This window comes from Suricata suricatta, chromosome 5, assembly GCF_006229205.1.
Source record: "Suricata suricatta isolate VVHF042 chromosome 5, meerkat_22Aug2017_6uvM2_HiC, whole genome shotgun sequence".
Taxonomy (NCBI): domain Eukaryota; kingdom Metazoa; phylum Chordata; class Mammalia; order Carnivora; family Herpestidae; genus Suricata; species Suricata suricatta.
The window spans coordinates 13,129,394-13,149,018 of record NC_043704.1 but is presented as its reverse complement, the minus strand read 5'-3'; the positions used below and the strand labels follow the sequence as shown (position 1 = coordinate 13,149,018).

General features: G+C 44.2%; 2 protein-coding genes and 1 long non-coding RNA gene across 7 annotated transcripts in view; 1 reads left to right on the top strand and 2 right to left on the bottom strand.

Moving 5' to 3' along the window:
• Nucleotides 1-710, bottom strand: part of TMEM50B (transmembrane protein 50B) — a 37,481-nt gene extending 36,771 nt beyond the window's left edge. For both annotated transcript variants that reach the window (XM_029939033.1, XM_029939032.1), the window contains exon 1: nucleotides 546-710. The gene's annotated coding sequence lies outside the window, so the exon portion shown is untranslated. The remainder of the gene's footprint in view (nucleotides 1-545) is intronic.
• A 3,247-nt stretch (nucleotides 711-3,957) lies between these two features.
• On the top strand, nucleotides 3,958-8,562 carry LOC115292941. The gene is made up of 3 exons (XR_003909249.1): nucleotides 3,958-4,064; nucleotides 7,724-7,817; nucleotides 8,323-8,562. It is a non-coding gene; the product is annotated as an uncharacterized LOC115292941 (long non-coding RNA).
• Nucleotides 8,563-14,889: 6,327 nt separating this feature from the next.
• Nucleotides 14,890-18,726, bottom strand: DNAJC28 (DnaJ heat shock protein family (Hsp40) member C28). 4 transcript variants are annotated; one of them, XM_029940640.1, is made up of 2 exons: nucleotides 18,672-18,726; nucleotides 14,890-16,885 (listed from the first exon to the last, which is right to left on the bottom strand). In XM_029940640.1, exon 2 carries the CDS (start codon nucleotides 16,852-16,854, stop codon nucleotides 15,700-15,702), a length of 1,155 nt encoding a protein of 384 aa, XP_029796500.1. In that variant the 5' UTR covers nucleotides 16,855-16,885; nucleotides 18,672-18,726; the 3' UTR covers nucleotides 14,890-15,699. The 4 variants fall into 4 exon arrangements, with proteins under 4 accessions (XP_029796500.1, XP_029796498.1, XP_029796501.1 ...); XM_029940638.1 differs by lacking the exon at nucleotides 18,672-18,726 and adding an exon at nucleotides 17,774-18,074; XM_029940641.1 differs by lacking the exon at nucleotides 18,672-18,726 and adding an exon at nucleotides 17,850-18,074.
• Nucleotides 18,727-19,625: the final 899 nt, after the last annotated feature.

Genomic DNA, 19,625 nt, shown 5'->3' with positions numbered 1-19,625 from the left:
TCGTTCAACACTTTATGATTAATCCTCAAAAGAATGCCGAGCCTCTTAACATTTCCTCTTCCCACCTCGGTACCTGACTCTCCTAAGGCCAGAGTCGGGAAACTCCACACGACACTAACCATATATTCTCAGCAATGGTTCAGAGCACACGAGAGGGGCGACAGAATACCCGAGTCGTCCCCAGACTCGGTGCGAGCCGTCCACCGCCTCTCTCCCCTGCCCGTCGCCCTGGGAAGCCGAGAGGCTCGGGATGGGAATGTTCCAGACATCCCGGACAAGCAACTGACCGCCAGGTAACACGGCAGTGCGGCCCTCTCCGGTCAAGTGCGAGTCCCCGCGTGTCACCATCACAGTCGGCAGAGGCCCCCGGTCCGCAGGCTGCCCGGGCGCTCCTCGGGCCCGTTCCGCTGGGCGGCGCCGGGCGCAGGAGAGGACGGGCTGGGAGCCGCCGCACCGCGCAGGCCGGGTCGGCGGGAGGCGCCTCCCCACCAGCGGACTGGGGGCACGAGCCCCCGCGCGCCGCGAGATCGGCCAGCCACACTCACCTGGCTCCCCTGACACCTACGCCGACGCCAAGTGCTCACGTACAGAAAGAGGCGGCTGTGCCGGCACCCGGCCAGCGTCCACGGCTCCACCTCGGTCCCGGGGAGCCGGGAACGGACGGCTGGCGCTAGGCTAGGGGCGCCGGCGGGGCGCGGCGCCGTGCGCACTGCAGTGACCAATCGGCTCGCAGCAAGTGGCCAGACGGGGGCGGGGCGGGGCTCGAGGGGCGGGGCATAGGCGCCACGGGGCGGAGCGATGGTACCGGGCCTCTGCGGCCCCCCGGGAGCTGTCGGCAGACTGCACACCTTCGAGTTCTCGGCCGCTTGAACCTGACCTGGCCCGGCTGTGTCCCGGACGGCGGCTGGGGCCCGGCTCCTACTGCTGCGTTTCTGCTAGCGACTTGAAGCGCAGCATCCATGAGATCAAGCGCGAGGAGAGCCCGAGACCCAGAGGGCAGGGTCTCTGCCTGTAGGCCCAGTGGCGTTGGCCGCGGGAGCTGCACAGGGTAGGGCACGTGCTCTAGAAAAGGGTTCTCAGGAACTGAAGGTCTGTAGCGATGCCCATTTCTAATTCCCACCGCTCAGAAACGGAGGCACAGAAAAGCCAAGTTAGTCGTCCAAGGCCACCAACTAGTACTGTTACACAAGGTAATCGGCACAATACTGCCAGTCTTCTAATTCTGTCCTGATGCATTTCCAGGGAATCCACCCAGAATTTTGGCTTCGTTATAGTCAGGTGTCTTCCAACTGTCACCTTTAAAGACATTACATCTTGTGCTGCCTGGCTGGCTTAGTCGGTAGAACATGCAACTCTTTTTTTTTTTTTTAATTTTAATGTTTTTTATTTATTTTTGAGAGACAGAGATAGCGTGACCAGGGGAGGGTCAGAGAGAGAGAGGGAGACACAGAATCTGAAGCAGGCTCCAGGCTCTGAGCTAGCTGTCGGCACAGAGCCCGATGGGGGGCTCGAACCCACGAACCGTGAGATCATGACCTGAGCCAAAGCCCGACGCTTAACCGACTGAGCCACTCAGGCACCCCAGAACATGCAACTCTTGATCTTCAGGTTGTGAATTCAAACCGTACCTTGGGTGTAGAGCTTACTTAATAAATAAATAAAAATAAATATACTGCATCTTGAATTTTTAGCATGACTTCAATAGCTTTTGAGAGCCCCATCTAAATTTCCTACAGAATACAAAATGCCATTTAGTTGTGTGAGGAAAAGATACTGGATTTGCAGCAATTATCAATGGAAATCTTAAAACGTTTTTACTTGTGGTATGATGAAATAAAAGGTTTTGGGTCCCTACTTATCACAGAATGCCATCCTTTTCTATTCCTGTTACTCCTATAGATTTTACACATGAAGGAGGAACAATCCCTGCTTCGTGTTACTTTCCCACTATCCCCCAGGTCCCATTTTCATGGACACTACTTTTCTTTTATATTTGTCACTTGGCAAGTAATACATTTATAGTTACATTACCCATCATTCTGATATATGTACTGGGGACTAGTACTCAAAAAATATTTGTTGAGGGGCACCTCTGTGGCTCAGTCAGTTAGGCATCAGACTTCGCTGAGGTCATGATCTCACTGTAGGTTGGAGCCCTGCGATGGGGCTCTGTGATGATAGCTCAGAGCCACGAGCCTGCTTCAGATTCTTTGTCTCCCTCTCTCTCTCTCTGCCTCGCCTCTGTTCATGCTCGCTCTCTCTCTCTCTCTCTCTCTCTCTCTCAAAAAGAAATAAGCATTAAAAAGATTTTTAGAGAGGTGCCTGGGTGGCTCAGTTAAGTGTCCAACTTCGGCTTAGGTCATGCTCTCAGGTTCATGCGTTTGAGCCCCACATCGGGCTCTGTGCTGACAGCTCAAAGCCTGGAGCCTGCTTCAGATTCTGTGTCTTCCTCTCTCTGCCCCTCCCCTACTTGTGTTCTATCTCTCTGTCTCTCAAAAATGAATAAACATTGAAAAACTTTTTAATAAAAAGTAATAAAAAATTTAAAAACAAACGTTTGCTGAATAATTTACTTTTGAAATATATGCAGCCTTAAAACCAGTTAGGTTATATAACTTAACATAAAACTTACTAACTTATGAAAGTTGACTTTTTAAAAATAAGGCTTTAAATCTTGCTTCTTTTTTGATTATTGTGTTAGGATTAGGTTTGGCTGAAAGAAGCATGAGAAAACAACCACAAAATAACAGTGGCTTAAACAAAAATTGACATTTCTCTCTTATGTTTAAGAAGTCCAAAGTTAGTCTAGAGCTGGTCTGACACTTCCTGGAGACAGATGTAGCCTCATTGTTCCACCAGGAGAGTCACATATGTATTTATTTATGCTTTTGAATATATGGGCATTTGGAAGATCCCCGATTCCATTCCCAGCATCGCCTCATAATCTAAGAGAGCAGCTGTAGCTCCAGCCATTATGCTTACATTCCAACCAGCAGAAGAGAAGACAAAGAAGGGAACACACTCTCTTTAGAAACCTTTCCCAAAGTTCACATATACCATTTCTGTGTTCACCCTGTGGACAAAAACTTAGTCACTTAGCTACGTGACATGCCAAGAATGGCTGGAAAATGGGGTTTCAATACTGAGGAAGAATGGATATTGGGGGACAGGTAGGAGTTTTTTTCATAGTCTTAAGGCTTACCACTTTTTAAAGTATTAAGTATTTTAAGATTTCCCGAGAATTTTTAAAAGCTTTTTTACAGAATATAGTCAAATTCTTATCTCCATGTTTGAAGAAACCTGTTACTTTTGACCTGCCCTTAGGATGTGTATACTTTTTCATTTGCTATCCCAGAAATGAGTGGGGACTTACATTAATGCAACTAGTTTCTCTCTCATTCTGTAAAACTCTACTTTACAAAGAGAGTCGCATATATATATATATATGCTTTCAAAAATATGGGCATTTGAAATTTATTGGGATGAAGTTACTGATCACATTTCAATGTCAACCTTTCTTTTTTTTTTTTGATGTTTTTTATTTATTTTTGAAAGACAGAGAGAGACAGTGTGAGCAGCGGAGGGTCAGAGAGAGAGGGAGACACAGAATCCGAAGCAGGCTCCAGGCTCTGAGCTGTCAGCACAGAGCCCGATGCCAGGCTCCAACCCACGAACCGTGAGATCATGACCTGAGCTGAAGCCGGACGCTCAATCAACTGAGCCACCCAGGCGCCCCTCAATGTCAACCTTTCAAATGTACTGATTTGAGTCTTTTGTAAAGTTGTAAATCAGCTTAAAGAAAACTTCACACCTGCTCTGATTCAAATGGTATTCCATCATATAGCAACCTAAGTATACGTATGTTTTCTTACATTCCTATTACCTAAGAACCTCAGAGAGGCCCTCCTAGATTCTGGGGTCTTTGTGACATCAGGCCCTTTTCAGGTTTGGGCCAGGACAGGTTCTAAAAGGCTGTTTCACTTAAAAGTGGACAGATAGAATCTGGTCCAGGTGGTTCAAGCCTACTAAGAAAAAGGAACGATTCAAGCTGTCCTTTACACTAGGTAGGTCCCGTGAATTCTGGTTTGTTCGTTTTATCTCAAGGCCGTTTCATGAACTTATTCTAATGGAGTGGCATTCACTTCCCATCTTTTGAAAGTATACGCTAGATGTGTATTTCAGGAACTGAAAGACTAAAGCATAATATGTAAACATATATACTTCCTAAAATATTGTCTCTTCCTCCATGAGGTTGTGTAACAAAAAGACTTCACGTAAGTCAGTAGAACTGTTGTATTTGGCTAAAAGTATCTTGAGGCTAAGATCACACTCCTGTGGATCTGAAATGACCTTGTCCTGAAAGGACGGATGTTCAGTGTCAGTCGTTTGGGAGAAAGACTTGTCTTTACGTGGGAACTGATACGAAAGCTTAGGAGATCATATGATACAGGCAGAAGAGGAAACCGTTCTCTCTGCCATCTAAACTCTGGATGACAGTGCATAAGTTTATCAGTTGGTCCTTCAGTTGCAGGTAACGGGAAAAACAATCTCAAACTGGCTTTTTAGAATAGTAAAACAACAACAATAACAACAAAGCAACAACAACAATAAAAACTAGTTTTAAAACTTTTAAAAATGGGGGCACCTGGGTGGCTCAGTTAGTTTAGCAGCCGACTTCAGCTCAGGCCATGATCTTGCAGTTCGTGAGTTCAGACCCTGTGTCGGGATCTGTGCTGACAGCCCAGAGCCTGGAGCCTGCTTTGAATTCTGTGTTTCCTTCTCTCTCTGCCCTTCCCCTGCTCACGCTCTGTCTCCCTGTCTCTCAAAAATAAATAAACGTTCAAAAAAATTTTTTTTAATTTTTTAATAGGGATATAACCTCAATAAAAATAGAGACAGAAATAGACCTGAAGAAAATGAGAAGTATAATACTCTTGCAAATGAGTTAGTGTTTTTTATAAGTGTTATGTTAAAATGTTGGGTTATGTTGGGTGGCTCAGTCGGTTGGGTGTCCGACTCTTGATCTCTGCTCAGGTCATGATCTCTTGGTTCGTGAGATCAGACCCTATGTTGGGCTCTGTGCTGATGGTATGGAGCCTGCTTGGGATTCTCTCTTTCCCTCTCTCTATGCCCCTCCCCTGCTCATGCACGTGCACTCTCTCTCTCTCTCAAATAAATAAACTTTAAAAAACCACCTATGCTATGATCCAGGAAAAGGTGCTGATAAAATACTGCAAGTGTGCTATGTCAAAGATATATTTAGACACCAATGTTTAAAAGACTGATATTAAGATAAATTCTTCAATTGGAAACAGGGAACAGATGACGGGTCAGAAAAAGACACAGTAGTGCAGTTGTACAAGAAGCTATAGAGGAGTTAGGTAGATCTCTAGGGACAGTATATGATAACACAGAGACACAAATGTGGCCCCCAAATTAATAAATTCATTTCAACTTGTAATCTTGGCCATATTGATTGACTTTCTTTATACTAGAAGGGTAGCATTTATGAAAGATTTCTACAATGCTTATTAATGAAATTATGAGATTACCGAGGTTCATGTATATCTACGCTATTGATTATCGACTGCCATGTAGCAAATTATCCTTAAACTTGTGGGGGACCAGCCCACGCACCTCAGTCTAAGGTTCTCTGAGTAGGGGGTTGATGTCGGCGCAATATCTATAAGAAAGAAGACAGACAACGTGAATGGTGGTAATACCACGTTTTACTAAGATAGTCAGTGTCTTATAGACCATGGGTGATTACATCATTTCTTTAATGGTTACATAGTTCAAGGTCTTTGAAGTAAAGACTTGCTCCGGAAAGGGTCATTCTTATCAGGACAGTAGTAAATAACAGGAACAAATAAGTCACTACAAAGGAGGGATTCCTTAACAATAGTCTGTTTTTAAGCACAAGATGAGCCTAAAGAATTCTCTTTGAGGAGATTTACATTCCTTAAGGCCCTTCAGCAGTTATTCATGGGCAAGACGCTTATCCTTCAAGAAGTAAATCTTTGACAGAGGATTGTGTTTACTCCCAACAGCAGACCATGAGCTAGAGACAAAAACAAAGTAAGGGAAGGCTGGAGTTACTGATTGACCCAAGTTGATTCAAAGCCTAAAAGTATATGCCTCTTTACAAAGCAACGAGAAAATCATAGACAGGATGAACAGAAGCCACATGTGCGGCCCAGGAGGCCAAATGTTGTTTCACAGTCTTTTGACTTGTTCGGAAACTTCCCAAATAGTTCTCCTGCGCCCGGGAGGCATAGCCATCAGCGGTTACTTATGTAGATTCTCCTGTGCCCTGGAGGCTTTGCCATCAAAGGTCGCTATGCGGGAAGTTTTTTGGCCTACTGGGCCCCAACATAAACTTAGCAACTTAAAACATCAAACACTTATGTATTATTTTACATAAATAAAATAAAGCTAAGGATCAGGAATCTGAAAGCAACTTAGTTGTTCTGGCTCAGGATTCCTCTTGAGCTTAGAGTGAACCTGTCAGTGGAGGCTGCATACTTCTGAAGGCTTTGCTTCCAAAAATGCTCACTCACATAGCTGTTAGCTAGCAGCCTCGGTTCCTGGACGCATGTGCCTCTCCATAAGGCTGCCTCAAGTCATGGTAACTGGCTTCACCCAGTGAGAGAGCAGGAGGCTTCTAGCCTCAGAAGTGACAGACTAACACTTCTGTTGTGTTCTATCGGTCACATAGACCAAGCCTGATACAACCTGGGAGGGCACTAGACAAAAATGTGCATATCAGAAAGCGGGGATCTTTGGGGTGCCTGGCTGGCCTGCTCAGCGTAGCGTGCCCGACTCCATCTCAGGGTTGTGAGTTTGAGCCCCATGTTGAGTGCAGAGATTACTTAAAAATGAAATCTTTAGGGGCACCTGGGTGACTCAGTCAGTTAAATGACCAGCTCTTGATGCTGGCTCAGGTCATGATCTCATGGTTGGTGGGATCAAGTCCCATGTCGGGCTCTCTGCTGATGGCAGAGCCTGCTTGGGATTCTCTCTCTCCCACTCTCCCTCTCTCTCTCTCTCTCCTTCTCTCTACCCTTTTCCCACTAGCATGCTCTATAAACAAAGAAACAAACTTTTTTTTTTTTTAATGAAATCTTTTTTAGGGGCACCTGGGTGGCTCAATGGGTTAAGCGTCCAACTTCGGCTCAGGTCATGATCTCGCAGTTTGTGAGTTTGAGCCCCATGTCGGCTCTGTCCTGACAGTTCAGAGCCTGGAGCCTGCTTTGGATTCTGTGTCTCCCTCTCTGTCTGCCCCTTCCCCACTTGCACTCTGTCTCTCTCTCTCATAAATAAACAGTAAAAAAATTTTTAATGAAATCTTTAAAATATAAAAGAAACTGGGGATCTCTGAGGGTCATCTTGGATATTGGCTACATCCACTAATGTGGTAACAGTTGGCTGTTTATTAAAAGCTAATCTCCTCTGGTACATATTTGAATTCAACACCAAAAGCAAACTGCAACAGTAAGGTGGTACTGGTAATTCAAATGCTATAGGTCATGGTGTCATCACTGATGATTTTCTGAAATGCAGTTCAGGTCCTGGTAAGATCCCCAAGAAAGTAAGTACAATTTTTACGGTAGCACTAGTGAATGCATTAGCGAATTAGTTGAATTAATGAAAAAAAACAGTATATTTAAAAACCACGCAAAAAGCATGTTGTGTTTACACGTAAAATATAATTCTGTTCCAGGCTTAGATGTTCATGAACAGATTTTTTTCACCTGCATGAGTGTCCGTTGAGATGTTTGAATGTTGGGGAAGACACGGAATGATCCAACGGTCCTGTAAGTGCAGGCAGGAGGCAGTGTTGTACCCAGATTTTAATATCACCCCCAAAAACCAGGGACCGCCAGGGAGGCCGAATCGTGCATGCAAAAGCAAAGGGCTTTATTGTGAATTTAGGCCTGGCCAGCCTAAACCCCGGCTCACAGACTTCAACAACACACTGGATCCACGGGGAGCGAGCCCTGAGCATGAGGGGGCAGGGCCTTTTATGAGCTTGGGAAGGGGGAGTTACAGGAAATTGTGACACAGGTACAGGGGTCCAATCATTATAGCATCACATCATTGACAGTAACTTTAAGCATCATTGACAGTAACTTTAACCAATTACAGAGTGGACCCAGGACCCGGGCGTGACTAGTCTTAACCTCCATCTTTAGGCCTGCCCGTAGAAGTGTTAAAGGTGTTAGCTGGTCTTTCCTGATTGGATGTTACAAGGGTGGTCTGAGAAGCTGACATTTAGGCCTGCAAGGTCAGAGTCAGTTGGATTCAGACCTGTCCTTACAGCAGGAGAGTCAGAGGAATGTGCCTAGGGGGAAGACTCACCTGCCGTCGCTGGCTTTGAAGACAGAGGACAGGGACAAGAGCCTCTAGAAGTTGGAAAAGACAAGGGGTCAGAATCTCCCCTCGAGCCTCCAGGAGGGATGAAACCCCACCAACACCTTGATGGGAGCCCAGTAAGATCCACTCCGGCTTCTGGCCTCCAGAACCGTTAAGACAATAAATTTGTGTCATTTAAGCCACTAATTTTGTAGTCATTTGTTACCGCAGCATAAAATAATAAAGTATGGATGTGCATGAAGTGGTTGATGGCAATTAGATCTGGGAAGGAGGGTAGGAAGGGCTGAGATAAAGGGGAATCCATTTGCTCATTGTCTATCCTTCTGCACTGATTGAATTTTTTTACTACATACAAGTGAATTTTCAAAATAAAAAAGATTTTTTTCAAAACAAAGAACTGTATATTGTTGTCCTATGTAACCCTTCACCAGCCGGTTGATGTATTCCTTTCTCTTGGGCCAATGGCTTTGGCCCCTATGGGCAGGCAGGCACCGTAAGTGACAAGCTTAAAACAGGCATCCGAAACCTCTCAAGATATTCATGTCCCTAAGAGTGGGACCCAAAGACACACCCGGGTATTCTTCCTCACTGCCAGCTCCCTGGCACTCCTGTCCAGAAGGTTACGGACTCACAATGTCTCAGGGCCACTGTTTCTTGGGTGTTGGAGAGGAGAGAGAAGAGGGGAAAGGCAGGCTCTTTAGGCTTCTTCTTCCCCGCAGGCTGTGGGTAACGTGAAGTGTGATGGGAATTAGTGGGGCGGACATCTTCCCCACTGCCTGATCACCTGCTGAGTTCTAGAATAAAAAGTTCTGTCTATGTGATTAAAGGCCAGATTCTTTCAATCATATTTACAAAATGTGCACTTGCTTTTATCTAATTTTCTCCACTTTGTGGATTCTCGTTTATATAAAACCATCCCTTAGTTTGCTAAGAGTGGCTATTTATTGTAAGAAAGACAAAGTGGGGCGCCTGGCTGGTTCAGTCACGGAGTGTGTGCCTTTTGATCTTGGGGATGTGAGTTCGAGCCCCACTTAAAAAATAAAATCTTAAAAAAAAAAAAAAAGAAAAGACATCGTAGCAAATGCCTGGGCATACTAACAAAGGTTTCTGGGGGTTTGCAGAAATGTGTACACATTAATCAACATTTGCTATAGATGTGAAAGCATCTAAATTTAAACTCTTAAAACATTGTCATTTTTATACTGCATTTAAAAAGTTTTCATACTCTTTATGCTTCTGACGGCATTTCTTGCGTATAGAAAAGTAACAAGCAACCTACCAAATTCCAAACTGTAGCAGGATTCGCACAGAGCCTGAAACCAAGGCTTTTCTTTCCAGGAAGCAACTGTATTCCCGCCAGCTCGGCTCTGTTGGGTTCGAACCCCAAGAACTGAGCCCCGAACGCCACGTGGTGCATTTTTTCTTTGTCTCCCATATATGGTAACATACAAACATGTAGTCTGATTAAGGGGTCTCATATTACAAGGTCATGAAGGAAGTCGTCATATACGCCTATAACCAGGTTGCCTTCAGGTTTTATTTATTTTTTTTATTTCCTTAGGGAGGGGACCCTACCACAGAACTGCTCTGCATATTCTTACTTTTTTCTTTTTTGAAAAAGAAAACAGCTTTCATATACCATAAAACGCATTCATTTAAAGTGCACAATTCTGAGGTGCCTGGGTAGCTCAGTTGGTTGAGCGTTTGACTTCGGCTCAGGTCGTGATCTCACGGTTCACAGGTTCGAGCCTCGCATCAATCAGGCTCTGTGCTGACAGACAGCTCAGAGCCTGGAGCCTGCTTCAGATTCTGTGTCTCCTTCTCTCTCTGTCCCTCCCCCACTCATGCTCTGTTTCTCTCTGTCTCAATAATAAATTTAAAAAACTTTTTTTTTTAATTTAATTAAAAAACATAGGGGCGCCTGGGTGGCTCAGTCAGTTGAGTGGCTGGCTTCGGCTCGGGTCATGATCTCACGGTCGTGGGTTCGAGCCCCGCATCGGGCTCTGTGCTGACAGCTAGCTCAGAGCCTGCAGCTTGCTTCAGATTCTGTGTCTCCCTCTCTCTCTGACCCTCCCCTACTCGCGCTGTCTCTCTCTGTCTCTCAAAAATAAATAAAAGACATTAAAAAAATTTTTTTTTAATAAAGTGCACAATTTAGCAGTTCTTAGCATGTTGACAGAGTTGTACAACCATTACCGCAATTTTAAAATGTTTTTATCACCTGCAAAAGAAAACCCATAAACATTAGTGATCCCCCCAAACTCTACACTCCTAGTACTTTCTGTCCCTGTAGCTTTACTTATGCCGGACCTTTCATATAAATGTAATCATATGATATGTGGTCTTTCTTGATTAACTTCTACATTTTCATTTAATGCCCTCTGCAAGCTGAAGGCATGTCAAAGAACAGTTCAGTGAATCCAGGAAATTGACTGAAACTAGCAAGATCAGCTTTGAAATCAATACTCCGCCAAGAGAAGAACAATGGAACATTTTTTAAATAAACCTTAAAATAACAAAAACTTCTACTTATTATCTGATTAGCACAACAATGTACATAATTCAATACATAGAGTGGAGTGCTCATCATGTGTCAGTAACTGTGGTGGGTTCTTTACATGTAATATCTCCATGAATCCACACAAGAAGTGATCATCATGAGTGTTTACACCTTTGTAAGCTGTAGGGTCAGCGAGGTTTGCTAATTGGCTCAAGACCACACACCTACCGACCAAGCGGCAGAGCTGAGAGCTGAATGGGAGTCCACGTAGCCCGGTGCCACAATCCAACATAGAGTTCCTGTGTCTCCCAAAGCCACGAGATTCTCCTGATCCGTCTGTATCAGTCACAGTGCTTAGCTGCAAATGGCAGCCTCTACTCTAGCTGGATTAAGCAGAAAACGGATTTACTAAAGGAGCCTGGAACGTTCAGGAGGGCCAAAGAAAGTGGCTCAAGGCTGTTTCCAGGAACAGTAAATAAAACAATGCGGAAGAACTGACCTAGTGAGGAAAACACCAGAGCTGCTGTGGCCACAACCACGTACTACAGAAAGCCAAGAACTTGACTGTCACCGCCAGTGACACTGACGTCACTTCTGTGTCCACCTGGCAGCCACTGCCTTCCGGCACCAGCTAAATGGAACGTCTACAGAGAGCCAGCCTCTTTTGTCCTGTGCGTCATTTTGAACCGTGTCTCCCGAGGACAGGGCTTGGCAGGGCCTAGGTCACATGCCCACTCCTGAGCCTATCTAAGAAAATCAGGGATCTTTCTCCTGTCAAGATCAGCTTCAAAGGTCTGACTTCCTGTGCTAGGAACCACATCCTCCCTAGATGAACGACACGTGGCACCATCAATACAGGCCATTCGGAAGGTGGATGTGCACTTGCTTTTATCTAATTTTCTCCATTTTGTGAATTCTTGCTTATGTAAGGCCACTGCTCAATGTGGCAAGGGTGGCTATTCACTTCCAGAAGGCACAACAGCTGCCCACCGCATCTTTTAAGCAAATCTCATGGAGATGCTTGGGCAAATCATGGGATAAACTGTGGCTAAGTGGAAAAGCTGAGAGGCCATGGCTGTGGAGCCAGGGTCACCCACAGAGGTGAAACCACAGAGACCACAGAGGCCCAGCTATAAATTCTGAAGCTGAGTCACCATTGGATCATGTGCTTCTTGCTAGAAGGTCCTCAATGTACACCAGAAGGGACCCTCTCTACAACTGTGGGTCTCTCTTACAACAATGTTAAGCTTATTTGATGTATGCGTCCTGTTGAGACTCTCAGGTAGGATCTGTCATGGAGGGGGGCTGGGGGACAGTGGCATATATCAATCATCTAGGGAAGAGGCGGGCCCTCTAAGAGGAGGCCAGACTTCTGAAATTGGTCTTGGCAGGAAAGGAAACCCCTTAGTCCTTAGTTTCCTAAGTCCAGACTGGGGGGAGTGGAGGCATGCTTAGGGTCCCTGAGGGTCCTCTAAGAGGTGGCAGACTGGTAGGCTCTGCCACTCTACAGCAGGCTGGGGACAGGGCTCAGAGACAAATTGCAGAGGGCCACAGCTCAGGTTATCCTGTCCTAGGAACAGCTTTCCCTCTGCTTATGTCATCCCAAACCTTGAGGAAAGTTGTATTTTGATGTCCCAGTCTGGCCTCAGCTGGCAAGAAGTATTACGCAACATTTGTGCGTCTACCCCCACAAATGAGTTCAGGAATCTCAGTAACTTACTACTACACCTGAAAAGCCAAGTGAAAAGGTGAAACACTGACAGAAAAGGTCAAGGCTGCGTCATGGAGAGAGAAGTGGCACATACAATTCAGCAGGGGCTCCTGGGTGGCTTAGTCGGTTAAGCGTGGGACTCTTGATTTTTGGCTCAGGTCGTGATCTCACGGTTCGTGGGTCTGGGCTCCATGCAAACAGCATGGAGCCTGCGTGCGATTCTCTCTCACTCTATCTACCCCTCATCATCCCTCAAAATAAAGAAATAAACTTAAAAAAAATATTACAGGGCATCTGGGTGGCTCAGTCAGTTGTGTGTCTGACTTCAGCTCAGGTCATGATCTTGCAGTCCATGGGTTCAAGCCCTGCATTGAGCTCTCTGCTGCCAGCTCGGAGCCTGGAGCCTGCTTCTGATTCTGTGCCCCTCCCCTACTTGTGCTCTGTCTCTCTTAGGAATAAATAAACATTTAAAACAAAATGATTACAATTCAACAAACTCTGATAATCTGGCCAAAATATTTTTTTCTGGTCTGAATTTTACTTAGTGAACCGATTTTTACACAAGCCAATTTGCCTCCTTCACAAGAAAAATCTGTCACAGTTTTTTTTAAATTTTATTTATTTGTTTTGAGAGAGAGAAAGAGAGAGAGAGAGACAGAGAGAGAATCCCAATGAGGTTCTGCACTGTCACTGCAGAGCCCTACAAGGGGCACAATCTCACAAACCATGAGATCATGACTTGAGTTGAGATCAAGAGTCTGATGCTCAATTGACTGAGCCACCCAGGTACCCCTCTGTCACAGTTTTTATATCAACAATCAAAAAGTTAAAAAATAGGGGGGCCTGGGTGTCTCAGTTGGGGAAGCACCCAACTTTGGCTCAGGTCATGATCTCATGATTCATTAGTTTGAGCCCCACATCAGGCTCTGGGCTGACTGCTCAGACCATGGAGCCTGCTTCAGATTCTGTGTCTCCCTCTCTCTTTGCCCCTCTCCCACTCACGCTCTTTCTCTCTCCTTCAAAAATACTAAAACATTAAAACAATTTTTTTTAAAAAGGTTAAAAAATATTCAGGTGGTCAGCCAAAAATATGGTTGTTATTGTTTATATAACACTGAACCATTGGATAATCATTAAAATCAACTTTATTAATCTTCTTAATATAGAAAATATTTACAAACATAAAGTGTCCTGTGCTGAAATTAAGGATTTACTAGAGTTTTCCAGTAACTTTACCATCCCATGATCCAATATTGAAAATGGTTTCCTTTATATATGTTGCTACAATTCAACTAGGTATCATACATCCAATTCCCATTCTTAACGAAATTCACAGAATCATAGCCTTCTAAAATGTTTTATAACCATAATTCTTATTATGTAGCTGTATTTCATACTTTTCACAATTTTGTTTAGAGTAATGGTATCGTCATAGAATCCACATACTCAGTCAATAATCAAATATTATACCAGTGAATTACTCCATCATGTAAGCAGAAAGTCCTGAAATTTCCTTTTCAGGATGTAGGTTTACTTAACTATCACACACGCTTTACAAAATAACTTGTTCTTTCAAGATCAGAGTGGCAAGTGCCATTTCTGAACCACATCCATAATACGGCACTTTTGTTTTTGGTTTTACTTATTTATATTTTTAATTTATAACAGTTTGTTGTCAAATTGTTTTCCATATAACACCCAGGGCTTCTCCCCACAAGTGCCCCCCTCCATGACCATCACCCCCTTCCTCCCTCCCGCTCCCCCTTCAGCCCTCAGTTCATTTTCAGTATTCAATAGTCTCTCATGATTTGTGTCCCTCGCTCTCCCCAACTCCCTTTCCCCCTTCCCCTCCCTATGGTCCTCTGTTACGGCACTTTAAGTAAGGAAAAAGATCTGCTCCGTTTGATTACCCTCTGTATCCTTCTAGCTGCCCAATTCTGTGGCTAAAGCAATTACGCAAAAAAGTCAGATTATCTGAAAGTGGACAGAACATAACAATCTCATGAATGTTAATCTTTCTGTCATTTGCCAAGAGTGCAAAGTGACACAAAATTCAGACATCTTTTTGTTTCTGAAAGGGTTCCTAAGACAGGAAATTGGGTGCCTAATTTGAGATTCTCATATAGAAAAAGCCTCTGGGGAATCTGATACATGACAAAGACAGGCTTCAGATTGATATATGTAAACCTAACATTTCAATCTCTGATTAGAGATGAAGCCAGAAGTGAAATCTTGAGTTTCCGTTGAACCCAAGGTCTTTTTTTTTTTTTAATCTCCAAAAGGCAGGAAATACACCCAAACGCTTTAGCCACTGGTTTATTCCTAGAACACCTATATCAATTATCTTGGCTGATGGATTTCTCTATAGCGAAGATAATGAAGTTGGGAAGGAAAAAAATACGACCCAGATATTGTGTGTGTGTGTGTGTGCGCGTGTGTTTTATTCAATACCCACACACTGAGTATTGAATAAAAAAGGAAGAGTACAGTAACTCCATTGGGCTAATTTCCTGATCATAACATTTCCATTCACATAAAGAGTATCCCAAAAGTCTTAGAAGTTTTAAGCTTTAATGACCACAAGTGTCTAAATGCAGCAAGCTTGCAAAAATCATTCATCATATTTTAGGTTTGCTTATCTACAGTCCATACTTCCTTAGTTGTGTGGCTTTTTATCATACCTTTTAGGGTTTTTTTTCCCCATTGTTGTAAGTAGTTATAAAGATAGCAACAGCAGTTGTTTCTAAGTTACTAGAGCTTAAAACTGCACTAAGACTTTTGGACCGCCCTTTAGGAGTCCCCGTCTGAGTCTTCATCCTAATTTGTTTCACCTGTGACTGACATTTAACCTCTGAAATGGATTAAATGGTTTAGAAGTTTTCTTAGAAGTTCCTTTCTTGCAATATCCTCCGAGCGAAGCTGGTTGAACATTTCTTGCAGTTTCCTACAGCTTGCTCGCTTATACATCACTGGAGATGTGATCAGTTTTGTGAAAAGTGCAGAGGCATACAGTTCTCAAACTTGTGTGTTGCAGCAATAAATCTCAGCTTCCATGTGTGACATCAGTACAACTGAAAATTATTTGGGGGTGGTACTATGAATATTTAAATGGTCATAGTTTAATAAATTTCCACACATTCATCCAGTTAAAAAAACCTGTCTTGATTCCAGGTGTTTTCTCCCCTTCTCCCTGATCAGTGTTGTTTGGGTTTTTATCTGTGACTTCTTTTGTTTTTATAAGGGTCTCATATATTCCTTGGGCTCTGGCAATTTCTTTCTGTGCATCAAAATGGACTTTCTGCCTGCTAAGGAGGGGAACAATTAAGTTAAAATCATTAATTCGCTTGTTTAGTTTCCTGATGTTTTCTTGGAACTGTTCACAAACTTGGTTCCACTGTTTCTGTTCAGTTGGTGTCATTGGATTCCCGAGTTTTTTCCTTGACACTAAAATGGTCTCTCTGAGTTGATCAATGGTATCCTTTATTTCCTTTTGCATGAGGATCCACTCCGGCTGGTATCCATTATCTATCAAGATTCTGTTCAGGTTGTGAGTCATGGGATCAATATATGAACAGCCAGAATATTTTTTTAGAGGTTTTCCCTTCCCACTGAGATTGTCAAAGTCTCCTTTTGCCATTGATTCCTGAATGAGATCCTCTACTAAACGTTCCATAGCCTGAGTTATCTTTTGTTCTTTACTCTGTCTTACATCTTTAACAATTATGCTATCAATGAAATACTGGCTTTGTAGTTTCTGCTTCTGATATTCCATCACTTGCTCAGTTGCCCGGTCGGCTCTAAATTGCCTATACTGCTTCTCTCGTTGACTTGGACTTCCAAAACCAATACCTTCAAAACTTAAATAATGCCGGTGTTGGGGTGTTTTATATTTGAACTTTTCTTCTTCTTCCTCTGCTTCTTCAACTTTATTCTGTCTGGCATTTGCTTGTTCTACCACGTGGGAAAGCACCTTCCTATAAGCTTCTTCGATCCTTATAAATGTTGCAGAATCTGCTGTACTCGAGCCGCCGTCTGGGTGGTATTGCTTGGCAAGCTTATGGAAAGATTCCCTGACATCATCTGCAGAGCATCCTTCATCCAAATTCAGCAGTCTGTAATATTCTCTCATCTTCTTTTTGGATTTATGAGTTGACATCATTCTAATGACACCAAGATATGGAAGCATTTTCATTCGATTAGGTACCATTGAAGCATTTATCGGATGAGATCTTAAGATGTGAGCCATTATCATATACACTGTGTTCATAATTGTACCCAGAGTTCTTCCTAGCAATGATCTACAAACAGACAACAAAGAGTGAAGAAAGCTGTATTACTTGCAAATCTCATATTTTTAGCCATAAGGAAGAGATTACAGGTACAATAAAGCGCAGTTCTTTCTAATGCTACTGCCACATTCTTACAGCTGTTTCTCTTGTGTTAGCAGAGAAATGGAAGTTGATGATATTTAGCATTACCATATTGTGATATCATCTGGATTCTACTCCTCACTCACTAATCAGAATTTCAGAGCTGTCAAGTTCTTAGAGGTCTAATCCAATCTCCTCATTTTATGAGAAAAGGTAGGCCCAGAAGGTTAAGCAACATAATCAAGTCACACAGCAAGGTGTAAGGAAAATGGTTAGGGTTAGGGCACAATAAGATGCTTGCTTAATTCTCTGTATTCCTAAGAGATTATAAACTTCATCACCTCCACTATGTCTTTGGTGTATCCCTGTCTTCATATCAAGGAGTCCTCTCATGCAAAGAGATACACACAAGAAATAGCATGACAAAGTATGTACCTAATCTGAGATTAAATCAAATTGAATCAAGTGTCCAAAAGCCTTTAAGCTCATTTACCTCATCAAGAGGGAGCTGTTTGCTACCAAGATGAAAGGTGGACCCTCCTGACATGTTAGCTGCTATTTTTCAAATGCGTGGTCTAGCAGAAAAGAAAAGCGTATACCTAGACAATAGCAATGAAATGCTGGAAGTGCTTTAATTGGAAGTGGGATATTGATGTACAAACGCTAAAACTGAGCTCCTGGGGATCCCAATTTTCTGGACAGCTGGGGTCAACGGCTTTGAGTCAGTCGAGATGGTAGCGGCTGATCCATCGGCGGCCATTGAGGGGCAGTGATCAGTCTTGACGCGGGACACGCCCCACCCCGCCCCCTACTCACCTTCACCGCGGCTGGGAAGGGGCTTAGCGGCTCCCGCCCCCATGCTGCGCCTCTGCGCATGCGCGCGCGGCCTTACTTTTGCTCTCCCTGGGGTCTCGCTGAGGCCCACCGCGGGGAGTGTCTCCGCTGGACTGGACCATCTGCCGGCTTACATGGAGGGGACCATAGTGGGGACGGAGGACAGAGGTCCTACTTTGACAGGGAACCCAGGAATCTCTTCTGAAACGAACTGTACCCTGTAGGACACCGGCAGGACGTTTCGGAAGGCCCCGCCCCGCCTCGGGGTGAGCCGCTCCGCCTCCGCTCCCACCGCCAGCGGGAGGCGATGCGGCCGACTGGGATTGTGGGAGATGTAGTTCGCCGCGAAGAGCAGCGCGGTCCGGCCTCCGCCGCGCGGGGGCGGTGAAAATGTGGCCTTGACCTGCAATGTGGAGAGAAGGGCCCGTTGCAGTGTGGTGAGTGGAGGTTGGGATCCTTGAAGTTGCAGTGGTTCGGGGCGACAGCTCTTGGAAGTTTGCGTTTGAGAAGGGAAGACGTAGTCGTTTTCCCTGAACAGGACCTTAACAGCCTCTTCCGGGTCTGAGACGGGCTCCAGAGCCGAGTCGTGAAAGTTCTACCCAACCCAGAAAGATGTGGCTAACCCAGGCTAGAATCTTAGTCTTTGGGGCGCCTGGGTGACCCAGTCCTTTAAGCCTAGGACTTTGGCTCACGTCATGACGGGATCGAGCCCTGTGGCAGGCTCTGTGCTCAGAGCCTGGAGCCTGCTTGAGATTCTGGGTCTCCGTCTCTCACTGCCCCTCCCCCTCGTGCTAGTGCACCCCCACTCTCAAAAATAAATAAAATACATAAACAACAACAAAACCAAACCTCGTCTTTCATTAATTCTACAAGTACATACTGAGCATCTCGCTTAGCCAGGCGTTGGTAGGGATGGGATGAGGGATGAGGACCGAGGACCGTCCAGGAGGGCGAAATCAAAGCAGGTCTCCTGGCTTTTAAGCCCAGCCACTGTCATGGGGATTTCCTGCTCCTCCTCTTGAACGGGGAGGTAATAAAAAAATTTTTTTTAATTAAAAAAAAAAGAAAGAAAAGAAAAAGGCAGAACATTGGGGAGTCAGACCTGGGTTGAAAATCCTTTTACTTCCACTTGCTTTTCTGTCTGTTTACTAGTAAAATAAAGGTACCAATAAATGTAAACATGTCTAGCACTTCCTTTTTGGCACCTACTGTGCTGTGCTTTATGTTTAGTCTCTTTCTCTCTCTTTTTTAAGGTTCATATTTATTCATTTATTTTAATAGTCTCTGCACCCAAACGTGCGGCTTAAACTCATGACCCGGAGAGTAAGAGTCACATGCTCTATTGACTGAGCCAGCCAGGTGCCCCTATGTATGATCTCTTTTATTTTATTTATTTATTTTTTAAGCACTTAAAATTTTTTTAATGTTTACTTATTTTGAGAGAGAGACAAGAGAGCAATCAGGGGAGGGACAGAGAGAGAAGGACACACAGAATCAGAAGCAGGCTCCAGGCTCTGAGCTGTCAGCACAGAGCCCGATGCAGGGCTTCAGCCCATGAACTATGAGATCATGACCTAAACCGAAGTCAGACACTCAACTGACTGAGCCAGTCTGGGGCCCCTATATGGTCTCTTTTAATCCTTACAGTAGCCCTGAGATAAATTCAGCTATTTTCCTCATTTTACATATGATGAAGTAATAATTGCATCAAGCTTACTGAATGTTTGTGAGAATTACACAATGTGCAAGTCACTTGGCATAATGCCCAGCACATTTTATTATGACTGTGCCTCCTAAAAGGAGCAGGAGTAGGTGCTAGCCTCTCTAAGCTATA

Bases quoted from the DNA above. Each gene is read 5' to 3' on its own strand.
- DNAJC28 (XM_029940640.1), bottom strand. From the start codon at position 16,854: ATGAACACAGTGTATATGATAATGGCTCACATCTTAAGATCTCATCCG.